Source organism: Gouania willdenowi, chromosome 6 (genome assembly GCF_900634775.1).
Source record: "Gouania willdenowi chromosome 6, fGouWil2.1, whole genome shotgun sequence".
Lineage (NCBI taxonomy): Eukaryota > Metazoa > Chordata > Actinopteri > Blenniiformes > Gobiesocidae > Gouania > Gouania willdenowi.
The window spans coordinates 38,395,824-38,415,970 of NC_041049.1; the positions used below are offsets into that span (position 1 = coordinate 38,395,824).

At 39.9% G+C, this 20,147-nt stretch overlaps 1 protein-coding gene across 3 annotated transcripts; it reads right to left on the reverse strand.

Moving 5' to 3' along the window:
* Nucleotides 1-12,160: 12,160 nt before the first annotated feature.
* On the reverse strand, nt 12,161-19,596 carry lysmd4 (LysM, putative peptidoglycan-binding, domain containing 4). Of its 3 annotated transcripts, XM_028451824.1 has the most exons (5): nt 19,525-19,592; nt 19,172-19,399; nt 17,989-18,065; nt 16,285-16,523; nt 12,161-13,294 (listed from the first exon to the last, which is right to left on the reverse strand). In XM_028451824.1, the coding sequence occupies exons 4-5, from the start codon at nt 16,516-16,518 to the stop codon at nt 12,764-12,766; spliced, it is 765 nt and encodes a 254-aa protein (XP_028307625.1). In that variant the 5' UTR covers nt 16,519-16,523; nt 17,989-18,065; nt 19,172-19,399; nt 19,525-19,592; the 3' UTR covers nt 12,161-12,763. The 3 variants fall into 3 exon arrangements, with proteins under 3 accessions (XP_028307625.1, XP_028307624.1, XP_028307626.1); XM_028451823.1 differs by lacking the exon at nt 19,172-19,399 and having other exon boundaries at nt 19,525-19,596; XM_028451825.1 differs by lacking the exons at nt 17,989-18,065; nt 19,172-19,399 and having other exon boundaries at nt 19,525-19,590.
* Between the last annotated feature and the right edge of the window lie 551 nt (nt 19,597-20,147).

Below are 20,147 nucleotides of genomic sequence, written 5' to 3' on the forward strand. Positions count from 1 at the left end.
TGGCTCAAGGCAATCGAGCACAGCCAACTGCTCGGGAGGTTCAAAGTCTGGTGCTTTCAGTATGACATTATACCCCGGCTGCAATGGCCCTTCCTGCTTTAAGACTTCCCCATGTCCCAAGTGGAAGGAATGGAAAGGCTGTGCAGCAAGTTCTTGTGGAAATCGCTCCGAGTCCCACCATCCTTTAGTGCAATCAACCTGTACAGCAAGACCTCCTAGCTTTTCTTGCCGCTTTCATTGATGGTTGAGGAGTTTAAAGCCACCAAGGCAAGGGCAATCAGTACACTCCTCTCGTCTAAAGACGGGAAAGTGAGACATGCAAGAAAGACCATCAAATGCGGCAGAAAGTGGAAGCTCCAACAAGCCATGACAGAACCAGAATCCAACTGGAAACACCAGGAAATTATGGGTGTGGTATGCCAGAGACACCTAAGCCTTGGACACAAGAAAAGGTGGAGCAGGGCTGATTCTAGATCCAAAAGAGGCCTTGTGGGGCAAAGAGTCCGCGAGGCAGCAGATGAGGAGCGCCAGGTAAAAGCGATTGGACTTACCTCCCAGGGTCAATGGACGCAGTGGGAACAGGCACAGGAGCGACCACTGTCTTGGAAGGAACTGTGGCAGACCGATCAGGGGAAGTTGAGTTTTCTCCAACGGTCTGTAACTGACCTGCTGCCAACCCTAAGAAACCTGAAGATCTGGGGTAGAGAGAAAGATCATCAGTACACTGAACCACATACTGACCGGCTGCCCAAAGGAATTGGCAGAAGGGCGGTACAGTTGGAGGCACAACAAGGTCCTCACGAAAATCGCTAAATGGGTGGAAGAGCAGCGAGTCGAAGCCAACAACAAGCAGGTCCATCTGCCCAAAGCCACATCCTTTGTGAGGAAAGGAGACAAGTCTCATAAGACCAGCAAAGTGCCCAAAAACCCACCCTCTTCCTTGCAATGAGCTTCTGACTGGGAGTTGAAAGTAGACCTGAAGAGGAGGCTTGTCTTCCCGCAGGACATGGCAGTGATCTCACTCTGACCTGATATGGTCCTTTTATCCAGGAGCACGAAAACCTGAGCTGAGCTCACGGTGCCCTGACAAGAGAAGCTAGCCACGTCCCACCAACTGAAAAAAGCCAAGTACCAAGACCTGGCTGATGAAGCTGTTTTAAAGGGGTCGCATGCAACCAGCTATGCCATTGATGTTGGCTGCCGCAGTTTCCCACCAAAATCGATGCACTACTTCCTCCAGAGAGTGGACCTGGAGACCAAACAGCTGAAAAAAGCCACCAGAGACATAGCTGCAGCAGCCAAGTCCAATTCAAGATGCCTGTGGCTGAAGAGAGCACACAGTTGGAACCCTTCTGCAAGTAAAGGCTAGTCAGTCTTTGCTGCCCCATTCAGGTGAGGTGTTAAGGGGCAAAACACCAGAGACCCTGAGATCCCTGCGGATGATGTGGATGGGTTCCAATAACATAGATGTCCCAACAAACACCATCTCAGAAGAAGATTTGCATCAAAGTTAGGGTAGTTCCTGCAGTAGCATCTTGTAGCAAAGCATCTCTGATGTTTACTTCACCTTAGTTACATTTGATGGATGAGATAAAGTTTTCCTGCCTTAGGTTTAAGTTCAGTGTGAGTCTGAGTGTTTGCTGCTGTTAAGTATTGGAGTATCAGTGAGTGTTTGTACTACTTTGGTAGGAGAACCTCTTTATTTCTGTTCTGATGTGTACTCACACACTGATCATGTTTACGTCTCTTACATCAGGCCTCTCTGGCCACGGTTACATGATGTTTTTTAATTTGGAATTAGTTATTCCGAATTAAAGTGTTCCGCTTCATGTTTACATGGAAATAGTAATTCCCGAATTGAGGTTTACATGGAAAACCGGTTTATTCGGCTTTATTCCATTCCGTTTTAGATCTGGGGGTTGGGAAGGCTCAGATTGGACACGGGGCGAACGTGACGTATTACGTCTATTGGGAAAAACACTGATTTGTTGGGTGTAACGCAGACAGTGGCGGGCCATGCTTTTCACCCCTAGGCCTTTAGTCCAACCTAAATAAATACACCTCATAATACCATCAATATGACACCACAGCTTGAGAATTCATACAGAATCACACATGCACATTACATCGCCCATAAAACATGCTGTTCAAGTAATACTTCATTTCCAGAGCATTTAAAATCAATAAACTTACATTCACAATTAAGAGTAGGAAACTAGGATCACGGATACTGCTAAATCTAAAAAATAAAAGCTGATTTTAAGAGATTAGTCAACAAAGTTTTCATAAGTCCACCAAAAGTATATGAGAGGTTGATCGAGAGGTTGGGTGTTCGATACTACTACTACCACTAAAACAAGGTGATAACGAAACCAACAATTCAGTGAAAAAAGGAAAACAAGTAAAACACATTATTTGCATTGGTTTTGGAGAAAATAAAACAGCAAAACAACTGAACATGTTGCGCATATTATCAATTGCAGTGGATCAGAATTTATTTTTTAATTTGTTTTGCCATTTTATTTCATCACCATAGATTGATTACTAACAAAATAAAATGGCAAAAACATATTAAAATTACAAATAAAATTCTTGCACTCACCAACATGGATCTTCTACACATCGTCTGTTTACTTGAAAATAAAATCCATCCTTCTTTCTTTTCTCAAGAAGACCTCAATAGCTCTGTTGTACCGTTCATCTGTGCGCTTCAGGTCCATGAGTACGTCCTTTTCTGTGGACATGGAGGCTAATGCTGAAAGCCATGTCTGTCCGCTTGTGTTTTCGGCGTAAATTTTAAGACGCTTCAATGCTGAGAATGAACGCTCATCAGAGGCTACACCTTACAGTCACCTTCCGGGTTCTTACGAGTGCTTATCCAATCACAGGACACGTTGATGTCAACGTCTGCGTAAGACCTTCAAGGTGACCTAGGTGTCCAAGACTCGAGAGCTGATTGGCTATTGCTACTGACTGTGTCCAATCATTTACAGCGCGCAGGCACAGGAGCCCACTCTGTTTATTTTGAAGGCCTGAGGCAGATTTCATCGAACCTGGCAACACAACCTAGCTGAAATATGATTGGATAAAAACTACCATAATATATAACACTGGAAGCAGCACAACCAAGAAGACATAATATGACATAAAGAGAACAGACCAGGGAGAATATTTATGAAAAAAAAAATACATTTACTTCTTTGTGTATGTTTAGGCCAGCAGAGAAGGCATTGCTGGCCCTGACGGCCCCCCACTGAACACAGAAGACCACACTTGAGAACGGTTTTCAACTTTATTTTGATTGTAGTTTTGAAGCAGGAACGAATCACCGGTAAATAAAGCCCAGAAAAACTCCAGGAATAAATATTTGCTCATTGGTAAAGACAGTAGCTCTAACAACTGGTACAATGATAAACTTGGTAATATTACAGCCTGTGCAGCAGTACGGGGACGCATTTACTCCGTCTCCGGGTCTTAGTATCACCCGTCTGATGAAGTCGTTCCATCTACTGATCTCCATGTGTGTAATAAGTCCATATGTTCGTGTGAATGTGCGCATGTTTATGCCTCCGTCCATACACTCTTTTCATTATATCCATGTCTTTTAAGAGTCTTATTAAATAGTGTCGGCTCTTGTCCAGGCCGCCGCCATCTTGGATTATGTCATCACCAGTGCGTCATCGCCGTAAGTCGTGTAAGCGCAGAACCACCCAAAATAACTTAAAGCGTAATTAAGCAAGTTAAGTGTTTACAAGAAAGAGGAATTATCTAATTCGAAATTAAAATCGGAATAAACCAGCCACTTAATTCGGAATTAAATTAGCATTAGTAATTAAGTGTTTACAAGGTCAATATAAAGAGGAAATAACTTTTATTCTGCTTTAAAGAGGAATTAAAGCTCCCATGTAAACGTGGCCACTGTAACACACACACACACACACACATTCTTGTCCCACACACACAAACCTACTGCTGCTCCTTCATGACCAAGCCCTGCCTTCAAACTCAGTACCTGCAAAACAAATGGAACTGGAAATTCATGACAAATTACCTCCTTTCCCCCAGGAGAAAAAGAAACCCTAGCCCTAGATCTGCATGACCCCCCCTCCCCCAACACACACACACACACACACACACACACACACACACACACACACACACACACACACACACACACACACACACACAGTACTGATGTATCTAATCCAGTAAACATCTCATATAGAAACAATTAAAAACTTAAAAAGGTAGAGACCAGATCAACCACAACTGGAGCTTAATTTATTTTCCACAAAGGCATATGTATAAAATATAAGGTTTTTCAAAATGTACAATTATATTTTAAATAAAATAACACCAATTAATTCAATTCAAAATAATGAAAAATATCAGGCTCTAAGAATAAATACATTTATGAACTCTAAAACTGTGCCATGACTAATGTGCCATTTGGGAAACAACATAAGAGGTAGAAACCACAACCTGAATCATAGAAAGTGGTAAAATAACCTGCTGTTTTGGTTCCTTGCATTACGTTTAATCTGATTGAGTGGCTATGATGTGATGCATTTGATTGAAGTCTGGACATTATTTTTTTGTAGTTTCATAATGTCTGTTGATCCTTTTAAAACATTAAATAATCTGTGTATCATTCGTTCATTTGTTTTTCATTATGTAACAAAAACATGAAAAACAAAAAAAACACTCATTATTTGTTATTTGTTTCCAAAACCAAAATGAAAAAACAAAAAATGCCTTGTTTTTCAAATTCAAGCTATTTTGCTTCGTACAGAAAACAAAAAACAAACACCTTCATCCGTTTTCTCCGTTACCGATTGGCCAAAGTACGTGACCCGGAAGTGTACTCTTATAAGACGCTAACGGCTATGCTAACGGAAGTGCGGCAGAACAAGCCTTTTCACATTCTCTCACTGGTTCAGTACTTCCGCATTAGGTCAAAGGTCAAGAGGGATAAACTTGCCATGGCTGACGATGTAGGTAGTGAGTCTGACAGAGATTTAGATTATTTTTCCCGTTGTAGCTTTGATTCCTTAAAAGATTATTTGCATAACTGTAGTATTGGTCACTGGGACAGAAAGACTGAGTTAGCTGCTAAAGCTATTGCTGCACACAAGCAAAAAATTCTGTTTTTTTTTCCAGACTTTTTAAAACGTTTCAGCTGATGGCATTACTCCAGTTCACTTATCGACCTGTCCATCTTGTCCACTTCCTTGAAATTTGTAAATATAAATTAAAATAACACCTTAATAAAAATAATCATGAACCTGGTTAGTGAATGGTTTACCTCGTAAATTTCCTTTTCAAAGTGAGAACTCATACTCTCCTTTTCACACTCGGAAATCTTGCTTGTCCCATCAATAATACAATAATAATAATAATAATAATAATAATAATAATAATAATAATAATAATAATACATTTTATAAATAAGCACTTTTCAAAAACACTAAAACACTTTACAGTTGTTAACACACAAGTCAGAAAAAGACGACAACAATAACGTAAATACATAACAATCAAAAGTTGAGTGTGGAAACAGAGGAGGACTGTCGCTTTGATGCTGTTTCTCACATCAGTTTTACAAAAGTACTCAGATACGTGCATCAATCCCGCGTAGAGTCCTAATCTGGCCACTGGAGACCCACGTAGTCGGTGTTTTCATTCACCAGAGGTAGAAGCAAGGGGACTGCCTTCCTTCAATACGGCTGCTGAGCTGCTCCCATCGGTTTTTAAAAGTGCTCGGATCGGCAAAATCGGCATCAGCTGAAAACCCTGGACACCTCCTGGAGTCGGAATATGTGTAATATTAATAATATAAACACTATTGAAACACTGACAATCTCTGGAATAAAATTACGCTGTTAGGTTGGAAATATCAACAGAGTGGACGAGCCATAATTATTGATGACAAGATCGCTGCTTCCAACTGTGCATCCAAAACGTGTCCTTTTTGCTTTAGCTGGTGTTGGGCACAGAACCTCCTCGAGGACATTACGGAGGATTTAGAGACTCCTGAGTGTTGCAGCGCTAAAGATACTGTATCTTGGAATGTGTTTTGCCGTCTGCGAAAAGCTTTGCCACTAACTCTGTATATTCCTCCAGTCCGTGGCCGTGGCACAGCTTGTGTTTTCGGACAGAGAACTGACACGGGAAACGCTTCACTTCTGGGTCACGTACTTTGGCCAATCGGTAATGGAGAAAACGGATAAAGGTGTTTGAAAAACAAAGCGTTTTCCGTTTTTTCATTTTGGTTTTGGAAACAAATAATGAGTTTTTCATGTTTTTGTTACATAATGAAAAACGAATGAACAAATGATACAGATTATAAAATAATAATTGACTCAGTTGGGTGTAGAAATGTAACTAATGACTTCTTCTTTTAAAACGTACTTCAGTACAAGTAAAATGACTGATTTGGAAATATACTGAAAAAAGTACAAGTAACCATGAAAGCAACTCAATTACAGTAACATCAGTAGTTGTAATCTGTTACTTTTACCTCTGCACGCACACCATATTTGTTTATTGGCTAACAACATAGTGTATTTATACTCTTAAGGTTAGAGAAGAAAGAGAAAGACGGTGAAAACTGAGACCTGTGGAAGCCAAAGACAATCAAAGGAAGGCTCAGACCTCAGCTGTGAAGAACAACAGCACAAAGCAGTGGGTGAAGCCACAGTGTCTCCTGGTGGTAGAGAAACAGGATTAACGCTGCTCAATTTGACTCAGGCTGCATCCAAATAGTCGCTCCTATCTCCTTTACTATATACTGTTCCTTCCCCCCGGAAGTGTTTAAGTGGTGGTCATGATAAATAGCATCCGGGTTCTCTTTAAGCTCAGGAAAAGAGGCTCAATGCTTCCTTTATAACCTCCTTTAGCCTAGGAAACACTGATGCATCTGATTACCAAAGGAGACAAGATAATGCTGACCCACAATTCCTCGCGGCAACAACGGAAACGCATGACAAGTAATGGAGATCATGTAAGTTACCAATGCAATAATATGCCTTGAACAACTTTAAATAAATAATCTAAAATCTCTGTGATTCAAGAAAAAGGGATCAGAGACATTTTAGCCACATTAATTATTCAACATAATTCATATTTATGAGTGGAAGGTGAGTGTGAGCAACCACTCTCAATGTGACATTCTTTTAGTTTCACTGTTGATATTATGTCACCTAGTTGAAGTGCGTCTGATTGTCAAAAGAAACATGATGGCCTTTACATAAAAAAAGTGGATAGGAAAGGAGATAGGAGGGACTATTCGGACGCAGCCTCAGTGTTTTTACCTCCACTCACTGCAGGGGGCGGGGCTTAGGATAGGATGGAGGAGTGGGGTCCACCCATTATAGGCCGGGAGCCAGGGCCACTCCTTTTTTCCACTATTAAATCCTGTGATCATACACCTTGGGCCATCACAAGTTGATAACGACAACCCCCAACTCGGTCCCGTTTGGTCTCAGGGGCCAAAAAAACACCCTTTTTGGGAAGAGCTTCTGGCGAAATAATGTAATTGTGAATATTAAGGTACTGCAGGTCTGCCTGACAAATTGGCAACAAAAGTATTTATTTTCAAGCATTTTATTATGCATATCACTGCTTCAAATTTACAAGTTTACTTATCAACCTCCAGAGTTTATACGCTTCAATTTAAATCCAAGTGGACCTTTCTATCTAGAGCATGGCTGCTGTTATGATCAAAGATCTCCATTGTACCTCAAATTTTTCTTGTTGTGTGATATATCATTTCAAAGGTAAGATTATAATCATGCCTCACACAATTCTATTAGGGGCCCGTGGGGCCTGGGGATCCGCCTCCCTTTTTTTCAGCAATTTCCATTAAAGTCATTTTCTCATTTATTTGTGAGTCAAATATTGCAAACAGTTGGTGGTACCGAATCATTGACACATACCAATATATGAATGGTGTCTATTACTCCATATGTGCCACGGGGGCTCCAGGGGGCCCCATTTTATAAATGACTACTCCTCCGTTCTATGAGCTGATGTCAAGAGCTTCTTGGAGACCTTTTTTCACTCGTTGGAACCGAGTCGTTTGACTGAATTCTCGGGAACGTGATACGTGCTACTCGGCGAGGAGACGTTCTGCAGCCCCGGCCGTAGTTCATCCAAACTTGTTTCAGCAATATCTCCAATCTTTAAGACTGCCCACTCATTATAGGTAGGCAGTAATCAAATCCTCCATAGATAAATCAAACAATGTTAGTCAAAAACGCAACGGCTATGGGCGTGGTCATTGTCCCTGGGGGGGCTGCTCTTGGTGCTGCTTTCGTTCCGGGTCCTTCTGGCCTGGGGTGCAGTCCCTGCTGGCTCTGGGCCCGCCGGCCGGATCTCGGCGCGGCTCTGGCCATCTGCTGGGCGTGGGAATTGGCTCCTTTGCTGGGGTCTCGGGCGGTGGGCTCTCTGGACCCTTCCCTCGGGGGGTTGGGTGCTTGGGTGTGGGTGGATGGGGGGGGGCGGGATGCTGGTGGGGGGCCTTGGGTTGGGGATTGGGGTCGGGATACGCTGGGTGCTCGGCTGCTTGGGGCTTCCTCGGATGTGTGTGTGGGGGGCGGTGGCTGCTTCTTGGCCTGGGATCTCAGGGGCGTCTGCTCGGCCGTGGGGGGTGGCCTGCGGCAGCTTGGCCCACACTCTTTCTGCTGGCCTGGCTGCATCTGCGGACTCGGGGCAGTTTCTGGGTTTGCAGTAGCGGTTTTTGCACATATACTGGTATACGATGCACTGGCACGCCTTGGGATGTGGGATTAAACTCATACTGGGCTTAATTTTAGACACGTTCATCCCAAATACCTGCTTTAGGTATTACCACTCACTCCTTCCCCCTGTCCACAGCCACCACCTTTATAGCTAAGCTTCACACTTATCACTATACTGGCTTGATTACACAACATAATAAGCACAATATATGTTCTACAACTTCACATCTCACTCTCACTGTAAAATAATCTATTCTTCCCCACCCTTTCTATTTCCTACCTTAAATCTCTCCTCTCTCCTCCCTTCCTTTGTATTTCTCATTAGTATTTTTTTACCATTGTAATTGGAATGTCAAGAACTTTTAAATATTTTAAGCAAATAAAACAAAAAATGGACTCAGCCTCTGTTAGCAACAAATTGCACTTTAATAAATACCACAAACAAAAACAATAAAATAAACCGTGTTTCTGTTAAGAAAAAATAAACAAATGCAAAACCACACACAACCAAAGCCATAAATAAAATGATTTATCAAGTATCTCTCAAAAAACAAAATTGCACTTGCAATAAATATTAAACATTGAGGCACAGAGGTAAATCGTTGTACATTCTTTAACAGGTAACACTTCCAATCCAATTAGAACCTTTGTAAACAAAAATGCTAGCGGCACCACCTCCCCGTTTCATTCTGTTCCGTTTTCATACAGTCTTAAACCACACAGAATAGACCAAATAGTTTGTAGTTTAACCAGTTCATTCCGCTATGGAACAAACAGGCAGGTGCTGAGGGTGAACCCTCTTGTCATCCAGCCTGTTTGGAGGCGAAAGACTTAGCTTGGTTGCTAGCCCCGCTCGGCATCCCCGTTCTGGGGATGAGTTCACCCAGAACGTAGACTTATTCAAGAAGTTAACCGATTTAATTTTACCCGGTAAATTGAGGACGTGTACTCCAGGGACACACCCTCAAAACGGAGTGCTCTCAAACAGCTGGATTATACAGGACATTAAACCTTTTCTGTTATGTTTTGATCAAACCCCAGCACAGATGTCATTTAGACCACAATGAACTGTTTTAAAAGGTGAAAAATTGGTATGTCTCCTTTAAGTCATTTACATTGATTCAGAATGTAACCTAGGCTGCTTCCGAATAGTCCCTCCTATCTCCTTTCCTATCCACTTCTCCTCAACCCCCAGAAGTGTTTAAGTGGCGGCTATGATAAGGAGCGTTCAAATTGTCTTTAAGGTACGGAAAGGTGGCTCAGTGCTTCCTTTATAACATCCTTTACCAAAGGAGACTAGATAATGCTGCCCCACAATTCCTAGCGGCGGCAGCATTTAAAGGTACCCTACTCATAAGAGCCTTCACGGAAACTCACAAAGATTGAAAAGGGATGCAGATTATGTAAATTACCAATGCAACAAAATGCCTGGAACAACTTCAAACAATCTAAAACCCATATCTTATGATATGCAAGCCATATTATGTGATTATAACTGACAAAACAGAGCACTGTCGTTCAAGAAAAAGGAATCAGACATTTTTAGCCACATTGTTTTAATCAACATAATTCACATTTCTGACTGGAAGGTGAGTGTGAGACAACCATTCTCAATGTGACATTTAGTTTCACTTTTGTTCCTCGTAGCTTCTTTTCTTTTGATTTCAAGTAGAGGTCCACCAACATATCGGCCAGCCAAATTTTCAGGCCGATATATGGACTTTTTTTCAAGATCAGCCATCAACCAAAAAAAAAATAAATACATTTTTTTTTACCTTTACCAAGGAAGGGTAAGAAACATTTTATTATAGGGAGGTTATAAAAAGAGAAAACAGTGTTACACCTAAGTGAGGGGGAAGGGAACAGGGAGGAGAGACTCAAGGTAGGAAATGGAAAGGGTGGGGAAGAGTTGATTATTTTAAAGTGAAAGTGAGTTGTGATGTAGTTGTGCATATGGTGACAAGTGTGAATCTTAGGTATAATGGTGGTGACTGTGAACAGAGGGAAGGAGTGAGTGGTTTTACCTAAAACAGGTATTTAGTTTAAACTGACTACTTGCACATTGTATATTGTTGTCATGCTTTACTGCTACTTACCCGTCTTGTACTTTTTACTTGTTTGTGTACGGGTATATTTAAAGTTCAATAAATGTTAAGAGACGTCACTAACCTTTGTCGTGGTCGGATTATTACGTCTCCTAGTGGAAGTGTGACTGATTGTCAAAACAAACGAGATGGCCTTTCCCTAACTCCTATAGGGAGTCTCCTAACTTCTTTTAACACTGTGACGTCATCCACAAGGTTAAAGAAAAAAGGACAGGAAAGGAGATAGGAGGGACTAAACTTAAGACTTAAATGTTATTTTTGGGTGTGAGACAACGACACAGTCTATTTCTGAGTATGTTTGTATAATATGTATGAATAATAAGAGACAGAACAAAACTTATTGAAGAACACGCTTATGTTCAAACATTCCATAAACATTTCTGTCACATTAAAAATACGTTGAAAATGCAACAAAACTTCTTGGCTTCAGCAGCACTGACATCAACTCCTCATTTTAAAAAAAATCAACCAATAGTTGAAAGTTTTATTTAATTAATAATTTTAGAAAGTGCTGAGTTGCCTTTTCTTCATCCATGTTAAAGGCTTGTTCTGATGCAGAATTTCAGTCTCAGGTTCCCATTATTTCATTGATGGAAGCAAACACAGCAACACTTTAGGAACATTTCACTCACCCACCCATATGCAGAGGTGATAAAATCACATCCCTCACTTAGTTTGTCTCCATCGGTTTAAAAAGAAAATAATAAAGCCCATTGAATAAATAACGTGTGGCTCCAACATGACAATGCATTTGTCTGGTTTTAAAAAGCTCTGAGAGACCGTCACCTTAGGAAGAAAAATGTAGGTTTAACTCAGCCTAGATTAGTTCTCCCAATTCAGGTTCATCTCATTCCTTTCTTTTAATATTGATTCAGGAAACACTTTAGATGTTACACTGGGATGTTAATTGTGTGTTTCTGATCTTTAAAGTCTAAATTAATAAAGACGTGAGTAGTGACAAACCTTTTTTAAAGTCCTGAGGAACTCTCAGCTGTACACATTTCTACATTTTCTCTTTTTTGGGGTGTTTTTTCTTATTCATACTTTGAGGTACAGCTTCTTCTCGTGATGGAAGCATATAAGGAAAAACAACCCGAAAAAAAAAAAAAATGTTCATAATTAATATTGTGTTTTCATAAATAAATGTTTTTCCGATGTAATGGTTTTTATATTTTTCATGTTACTGCAGAAAAACTAAAACAAATAATTATAAGATACAGAGCCAAGCAATGACCTCCTGTAAAGGATTTTCAATATTCACGAGTTGTGAAATAACCCAAATTTGGGGCCCCAAATAAAAATTAAGAAGTCGCATGAAGAAAAAACGTTTTATAACCCAAGAAAAAGTAACCTTTATACTATAAATTAAAACAGAGATCAGACTTGTTCTTACATTCCCACATGCAGTTATGGGCCAATGAAAATATGAATAATTACCAGGAGCTGAGGCATATGCTAAGTTGTTTACTGAAAGCCTGAACATGTTCCAGACACAAACACACACTAACTTTTTTTTTACAAATTTCAGAGGCTGGCAACTGAACCAGAATATGAAGCAGATCTTTGTGTAGGGAGTAGGTGGAGCTGTATTACTATTCCAAATTTCAGTTTCCTATGTGGTGTAGTTCCTGAGATATTGGAAGCTAAAAATGGAAAAAATAAGGACAAGCTAAAATCAACACACACACCCTTCACTCAATTGTCCATATCTCAAAAAAATATTAATCTGATTAAACTAAAAATGTACAATGTGACAATTAATCACTGAACAATTGACAATAATTTCAGAATTTTTTGAGACCGAAGTGCATGGGATGTCCTGCAAATCAGTTGAATAGAGAATTATAAAAACATGCAGCTTTATCTGTTAAATTTCCCTTCCACAAGCACCTTCCTGTTCTTAAACATCTGATTGGACTATCCTGGTTCCTGTACGTGTTCAGATGAATTTACAGAGATATTGTTAGAGGTGAGGGACGCCTCCAACAAACTCCCGGCAGTAGAAACTACCCCAGCATCTTTGGTTTTAAAATAAATGACGTAAAACAGAGGCAAAACGACACCGATGAGCAGCATGGCCACCACGGCGTTCCACCACTGGATTCCCCAGTCGGAACCAGGACTTTTAGGGCCAAGCCCCCTCAACCCAAACCTGTGAGGTCGTTCACTAACGTCCAGACCGTCGTCATGGTGATGGTTGGAGGTGGAGGAGTGGATCACTTTGTGCAGGTTGGCATCCATTTCCATCAGGAAGTGTGTGGCCTGATGACACACGTGCACGCTCTGTGCATGAGGCTGAGACACATCCACTCTTTGCTCTGCAGCATCATTGGTTCCTGTGAGCATCTCTGACGTCACGCCATGTCTGTGCATGGGGATTCTAACGGACTTCAGAGCGTACAGGTCATGGTTGTGCATGAGGTTGTTGACTCGTTTCAGGTCGGCCACCTGTGGGTGTCACACAGGAACACGTCATTAGCTCTGAAATAGTGATGCACCAAAATTCCAGCCACCAAAAAAGGCCCAAAAGTGTCTTTTTTTCTCACCAAAAAAAGCCAACCGAAACAGGATGTTGTGAGGATGCATGCGCACTAGTCTGGAAACGGGTCAACTTTTCCGTGGACTCACAGAGCGTCTGTATTTACCGTAATTTCCGGACTACTTTTTTCCCACGCTTTGAACCCTGCTGCTTAAACAATGACGCGGCTAATTTGTGAATTTTTTCCAGTTTTACAAGCTTCATGCCGCCAAAAAATTGAGCTCTGTCACATTAGAGGAAATTACTGTTAAGGTGGACCAATGAAATAGTTTACTTTAAATCGAGCGCGCTCCCACTGAATCATTCTGATAAGTCATTTTGTCATAAGACTCTGAGGTTGATGAAAAAGTTTATGTAAGGAGAACTGACAAAACAGCCTGGATTAGAGGTTAAAATCCAGCCCGACCCGGGCCTGCGGGCATACAGCCCGACCCAACCAGAGCCCGACCCATTAACTTAAATTGTAGGCCCGAGCCCAAAGCAAACCCGACATGAATTATTTTATGAACGTATTGCAGCCGGTAGATTACTAGCGCAGACACACGCACCGCAGCTCTAACCAAAAGGTATTGTAATGACGTGACTCGAGCTGTTGTCACGGTTTTACAGGCTTTAATGGAGGTCGTAGTAACACGCCAAAAACAAACAATCAAACACACAAAGAACCGTCTTACACCATCATACACTCACACTACCGTGGGAAAATAATTTTCCCCGCTTACGCCTGCCTTTTCCCCAGCCTCCCAGCCAATCAACACTCAGAACACATGTAAACAAAGACACACATTGGCAGAGAGAGCTGCACATAACCATGATGCCTTCTTGGCCATGGGAAATCTCAGCATGAGTTAACCACTGAATATACACAAGTGGAACATAACCAGAACATAGAACCCAGTCCGTTACAGCATTGCAGACCAGACCAGATGGCCCGTGCGTGGAGCGCAGACCTGACTGAAGCACGCAATCATATTTGTTCCCTGCGCTCCAGCAACAAGTGAGGAATGAGCAAAATCAGCAAATAATATTCAGTGAATGTGAACGCTGAACAACTAAACGCAACGCCGTCAATATCCCGGAAATCACTTTAGAAATGATACCACAACAACATAGAAGTGTTTTTGTGTTTACCGAAAAATAATATAAATTTAATAGAGATTTAAAAAAATAAATACAAGTCTTGAAGCCCGACCAGACCCTAATCCGACTCTAAAGCGTGACATCTCGGCCCGAGCGGGTTGGGCTCGGGCCTAAAATCTAACCTCTAACCTGGATACAGTAAAGGTCAGCCAGTATGTAATTGAAGGAAACAATAAACAGCATAAAGTTATTAAATTACCAGGTTGGGTTTGTACAGGAGTGATCGCGTCCATATTCTGACTCAGAGTCTGTATTCGGCATGATCGTTCCATGGTAGTTCACGGTAAGAAGAACGGACGAAGGAAGCGGTCATCAGTCTGGATCCAGTAAAAAGTGACCATAACACCTGTAAATGGACTGATATGTAGACAAGGAGCAGTGAGGAGGAGACTTCGTGTGGAGATGGAAACATCAGTTGAAACACGGAAATCTCAGTTAAACTTAACAGAAGTATAACAGCTCTCCTACCTGCCCCCACCGCCCCCTCCTCCACCTCCACCCGTTCTGATTGGCCAAGTCGTTTGAAGTGAACCCTTATTAGCCAATAGAGTGCGGCCTATGTGATGACGTGGACTTTGTGTGGATTATTCATGGAAAATTGCTAAATCATTGGAATGTGGCCAATACAACGGTGCGCTTTATAGTCTGGAAATTACGGTATATATATCTGAACACAAAAGCGTCTTCTGACCAGAGTTGACGGAGCACGTAAGTGTGTTTATTCTTTCTTATGCTACGTTCCCACTGCAAGCCTTAATGCTGAATTATGATTTTTTGCTCAGATCCAATTTTTTGTTTGTCCATTCACATTACCATTTGAAATATGACCTGTATCAGACTCCAATGTGACCCGCATGCGTATTGTCGCGTGTGTCTAAAAGTTTTTGTGCAGTGTGAATGAATGAGAAGGTGCAGAGGAAGACGTGGGAAAAGAAAAAGAGAAACAAATATTTAGTTTTGGCTTTTTGTAGTGCCGTTTTTCTTTTAAACACAGACCATTTATGATATCAACCTTCAAGCTTTGAACCAAACCCGACAGAGCAGTCTGTCAGCACATTTCACAGAGGTCTTCTTTACTACATCACAACAGTACTTGGTCCACATTATAAAGATCACTTGGATGGGATTAAAGCAGCGAGCAAAGAAATGACGCACACAGAGCGTGTCTTGGAGATGCACATACTTTGGAACTTCAATACACTTTGTTATGTTGAGAAAACATATTTAATGTGACTCTTCCAGCAGCTCAGTCAGTTATAGGCCTTTACAATCTTATTTAATGGTAAATGGTATTATTACTATAATATTCTCAAAGCACTTTAGAACATCAGCTCATTCAAGCATTCAAACTCACATTCAAACACCAAAGGAACTGAGCTGCCATGCAAGGCGCCAGTCAACCACTGGGGGCAACTAATGTATGAGTGGGTCAAGTTAAACATTTTATTTTTATATTCTACATTGTGCATTGTTGGAATGTAACCAAATATTTTAATATTTTTAATTGATTTATTCTTTGAAGGATTAAAATCAATTTATACAAAAGCAATGTTTTAATTTTAGTGAGGTTAGTACACATTCAGAGCCATAAATGTAACATGACCAATATTTTGCATAATCATTTATTTTTTTCGGTTTAGGTTTTCGGCCTTGGTTTTTTCATTTTCTTTCTTTTTTTTTTTTTTTCAGTTTCGGCCAAGAATTTTCATTTCGGTGCATCACTACTCTGAACCCAAATGGCTACCATCCCATTGGTTACCTTGCAGCCGTACTGCAGAGCCAGCTTGTTCACATTGTCTCCGTCCCGAAGCTCCCGCTCCACCAGCTGGACAGGGCGGGGCCTCATCTCCAACACGTGGAGCTCTTCGTCGTCCGAGGACGCAGCAGCAGACTCATTCTGCCTCCTCTGGAACCTGTAGACCTGACCATCAGCGCTGGCGTGAACGTCCACCGGAGCCTGGAACGCCTGACAGCTGCTCTCACTGCTCCACATCCTCACTGAGAGGAAACATTCACCACATGAGAGAAGAAACATCAGCAGTTATCTAAAGCAGTGATTCTTAACCCTTTTCAAGCCATAACCCCACAATAGAGGTGCTTAAGTCAACAAAATGATGGTCCATTGTTCTATGAATCTGATAACCACATTTATTTATTAATCTGAATAATATCAACTGTCATCCAGAATGTTTACTATTATTTGGGCCATAGTATATAGTCATCTTAAATATATAAATCATTGTTTTAATTAGAAATAATATGGGTTAAAAGTGACCAAAAACAGTGGAAAAGGTGGTGGGCAAAAACGGAGCGACAAAGTGGTAAAAAAGTTTTGAAGTGTTAATACGGCAACGGTTAGTTTAAACTGGCAAATAATGGGTTACAAAAATGATCAAGTTAACATATGTGACATTAGGTCAGTGCTTCTCAATTATTTTTTGTTACGCCCCTCCTAAAAAGAAGAAAATATTTGCTGCCCCCCCCTCCCCCCCCACTCTCCGCCCTGACTATAAATAGTATAATTTGTCAATACAATTGTTATAAGTACACCTCTGCATAACATGGTATCCCTATTAACATTAAAGAAAGCAAAATAGAAGAAAAAAAAGAAATATAGATCAACTTACATCAAAGAATAACTTTATTAGGGCCCGAACAACAGCGGTGCGTAGGACCCTATTGTAATGTAAATGAATGGAATATGTGTGTATATATATAAATATATATTTTTTTTTTTTTGTAGCCAGAACATCACCAACATTTCATCACCTGTTCCTTGTCCCATTCATCAATTTTCCTGAAAATGTCATCCAAATCCGTTCATAACTTTTCAAGTGACCCTGCCAGATTACAGATAAACGGAGGCTAAAACGTAACCTTCACTGCAGAGGTAGGACTCAAACGGAATTTGTAAAGCATTTATTCATGAAGTAATTTATTAACGTATCATTGCAGTCCTAACAAATCTGACGTTGCACACCCTTGAACCAAGCAGCAGCCATGTTGAAACTCTCAGGTCAGTCTGATCCTGATCCGCAGAGATATTTGAGGAACACACACACAGATGTATCCTATTCAGTAGAAGTAATGTTATTTGATTGAAATTGCACTTGAGTTCATGTAAAAGTAAGTCTTGACAATAAAGTTGAATCTTTATAGAAATATTCCTCTTAGAAGCGTGTTCACTTAGATGATGTGCTACGCTTATGGAAGTTATTAAGAGTTTGTAAAGATAAGTAGATGCTAATTAATTATAGCAGCTTTCATTTGTATGCCAAAAAAAATGAGTTATGATTGAACCCAACCATCATTCATAGTCATAGCGCCCCCTATTGGTAAAAGGAAATCATAGGCATTATATTTGTACAGAACGTTGCAGGAAAGTTTGTGATAAAATCCTTAAAAATGGTCAGCTACGTCTCAACACTTTAACACTTCTGCCACACCCCGACATGCAACACACCTCTCTTCCCGACATGCGTGTAGTTGCGAGGGCCCGTTCATCAATGCTTGCAGCTTTAATTAACTTTGTTTTTTAGTCTGTAACAGAAAAAATTTAAAGTGCATCAATTTGCCTAAAATTTAAACTATAAACATTTTCAGAATAAGTTTTATTTGCCAGGTACAGTTTAAAAAACAATACAAGGAATTTATCTTGGTGAATGGTGCGAAGAACAAAAAACAAACAAACCAGAAACACTATAATAATAATAATAATAATAATAATAATAATAATAATATAAAGGATAAATGATGGATATATACAAGGCTGTACTGGTAATTTTGACTGACTTGAACCATTGTATACTAAAAATAAAATTAAATAAACAAAATAAATAATAATACATTCAAATTAACTAGCAACATGAATTCAAGAGCACAATATATAAAAAACATTAACCTACAAAACAAAAATGAATATAACAATTTGTGCTGATTAACAAAAAGTAGATCCTAACACAGGTAGTTTGTCATGTCAAAACGTACATCGTGGCATTCACAAAGCGAGATGATTGCTGGCAACATTGCACTTATAAATGTGCTGAAAATGTCTTGAAAGTGAAAAAAATGTGCAGAAAAGGCATTGAAATGTGATGGAGAAGTAGCAGAAATGGGAGTAATGTAGAAAAAAATGCATTAAAAGGAGCAAAAAATATGTCGAGAAAAAGTGATGAGAATAGGTTAAAATAAGTCAAATTTGGTGTTGTTGCAGAAAAAGGGGGAAAAAAAATACTAATATAAAAAGTTCAGATAAATGCTGTAGAAGCTAAAAGCTGCTGAGTTGTAGCACCTTCTAATGCCCAATTTGTGCTTTGAGGAAACATTGATTAGAAACAAAAATAGTTGTTTTTGTATGGATCAAGGAACAAATTAAGCTCCTGCACAAGCATATTCTATCAGATTACTGGATTTATTAATGAAATACTTACACAGTAACTGCAAATCTAAGTCTAAAAAACTCCTTGAAAAAATAGTTTGAATAAAAGCATTTTACAAGGCGATGAACATAATATTTCTTTCCCAGACAAACATGTTCACGTCAAATTTATTTCAAGACCTTTCCGCATCAGATAAATATATTCATTTTGTAAAAAACAAAAAAAAAAAAAAAAAAAAATACAGAATTTATAAATTTTTGTTATTACCTTAAAACATGAAGTTGGTGACCAAACGTCTCAATCTGCACGCACGTACTACTGTTTATTAGAAAATGTTGAAAAACTCGACTAACAATGACACATAATTTAATTTGATATTTGACGTGTGCATTGTTTTATTTAACACAGCTGTTAAATGATGGCCATGTTTGTCGAGTTTTGTTGTTAACGAGTCGTCCCTGAAGGCAGCACCAACTGTGTCACTGATTCCTGTCACTGAGACAAAGACAACACGGAGCGGTTCACTCAAACACACACAATATGGAAGAAAGGAGCTGATACTAATCATTCACGCGTGTTTTCTTTGTGTGCAGAGTTACTTTGAGTCTTTACTAACTTACCAAAACAAGCCTTTCACCGGATTCTCTCTCACACCCCACCGGAAGTGGCGCTTCTTTGTTGCTTTCAGAAACTTCAGATTAAAAGCTCACCAGCACCACCAAGTGTCGTCTTTAAAATAAATACAATTTCAACTCCCCATCTTAACTCCTTTTAGAATCCACATTTATTTGTTCAAAGGCAGCAAAAAAATGTCTTTAATTTGGTCGCTTAACAAAAACTGACAGTTTACATTGATGATTTTTAGAAGAATTTCGAGGCAATATGAACATAATATTACTGTTGGATTGGACACATTTCCTCCTGTTTGGCAACACAAGAACAAATCTTTTTTTTAGCTTTCTGAGCTCAAAACAATAATTATCACCAGTTGAATTATCCTAAAATAATTAAACTTTTTAATGACTGTGGTCTATTGTTTATATTTAACGTTTACCTCTATCCCTTTGAATGATAGTTGTAAAAGGTTTTGTCTCATGACACAGGCACATAACACTGAAACTGGACATCATGACAAACAACACTTTGTGTCAGTGAGGGTCAATTTGATTTGATTTATTTCTATTTTAAACACAGTATGGTATATCACTGAATACCATTTCATTATAAAGAAGGAAAAGGTATG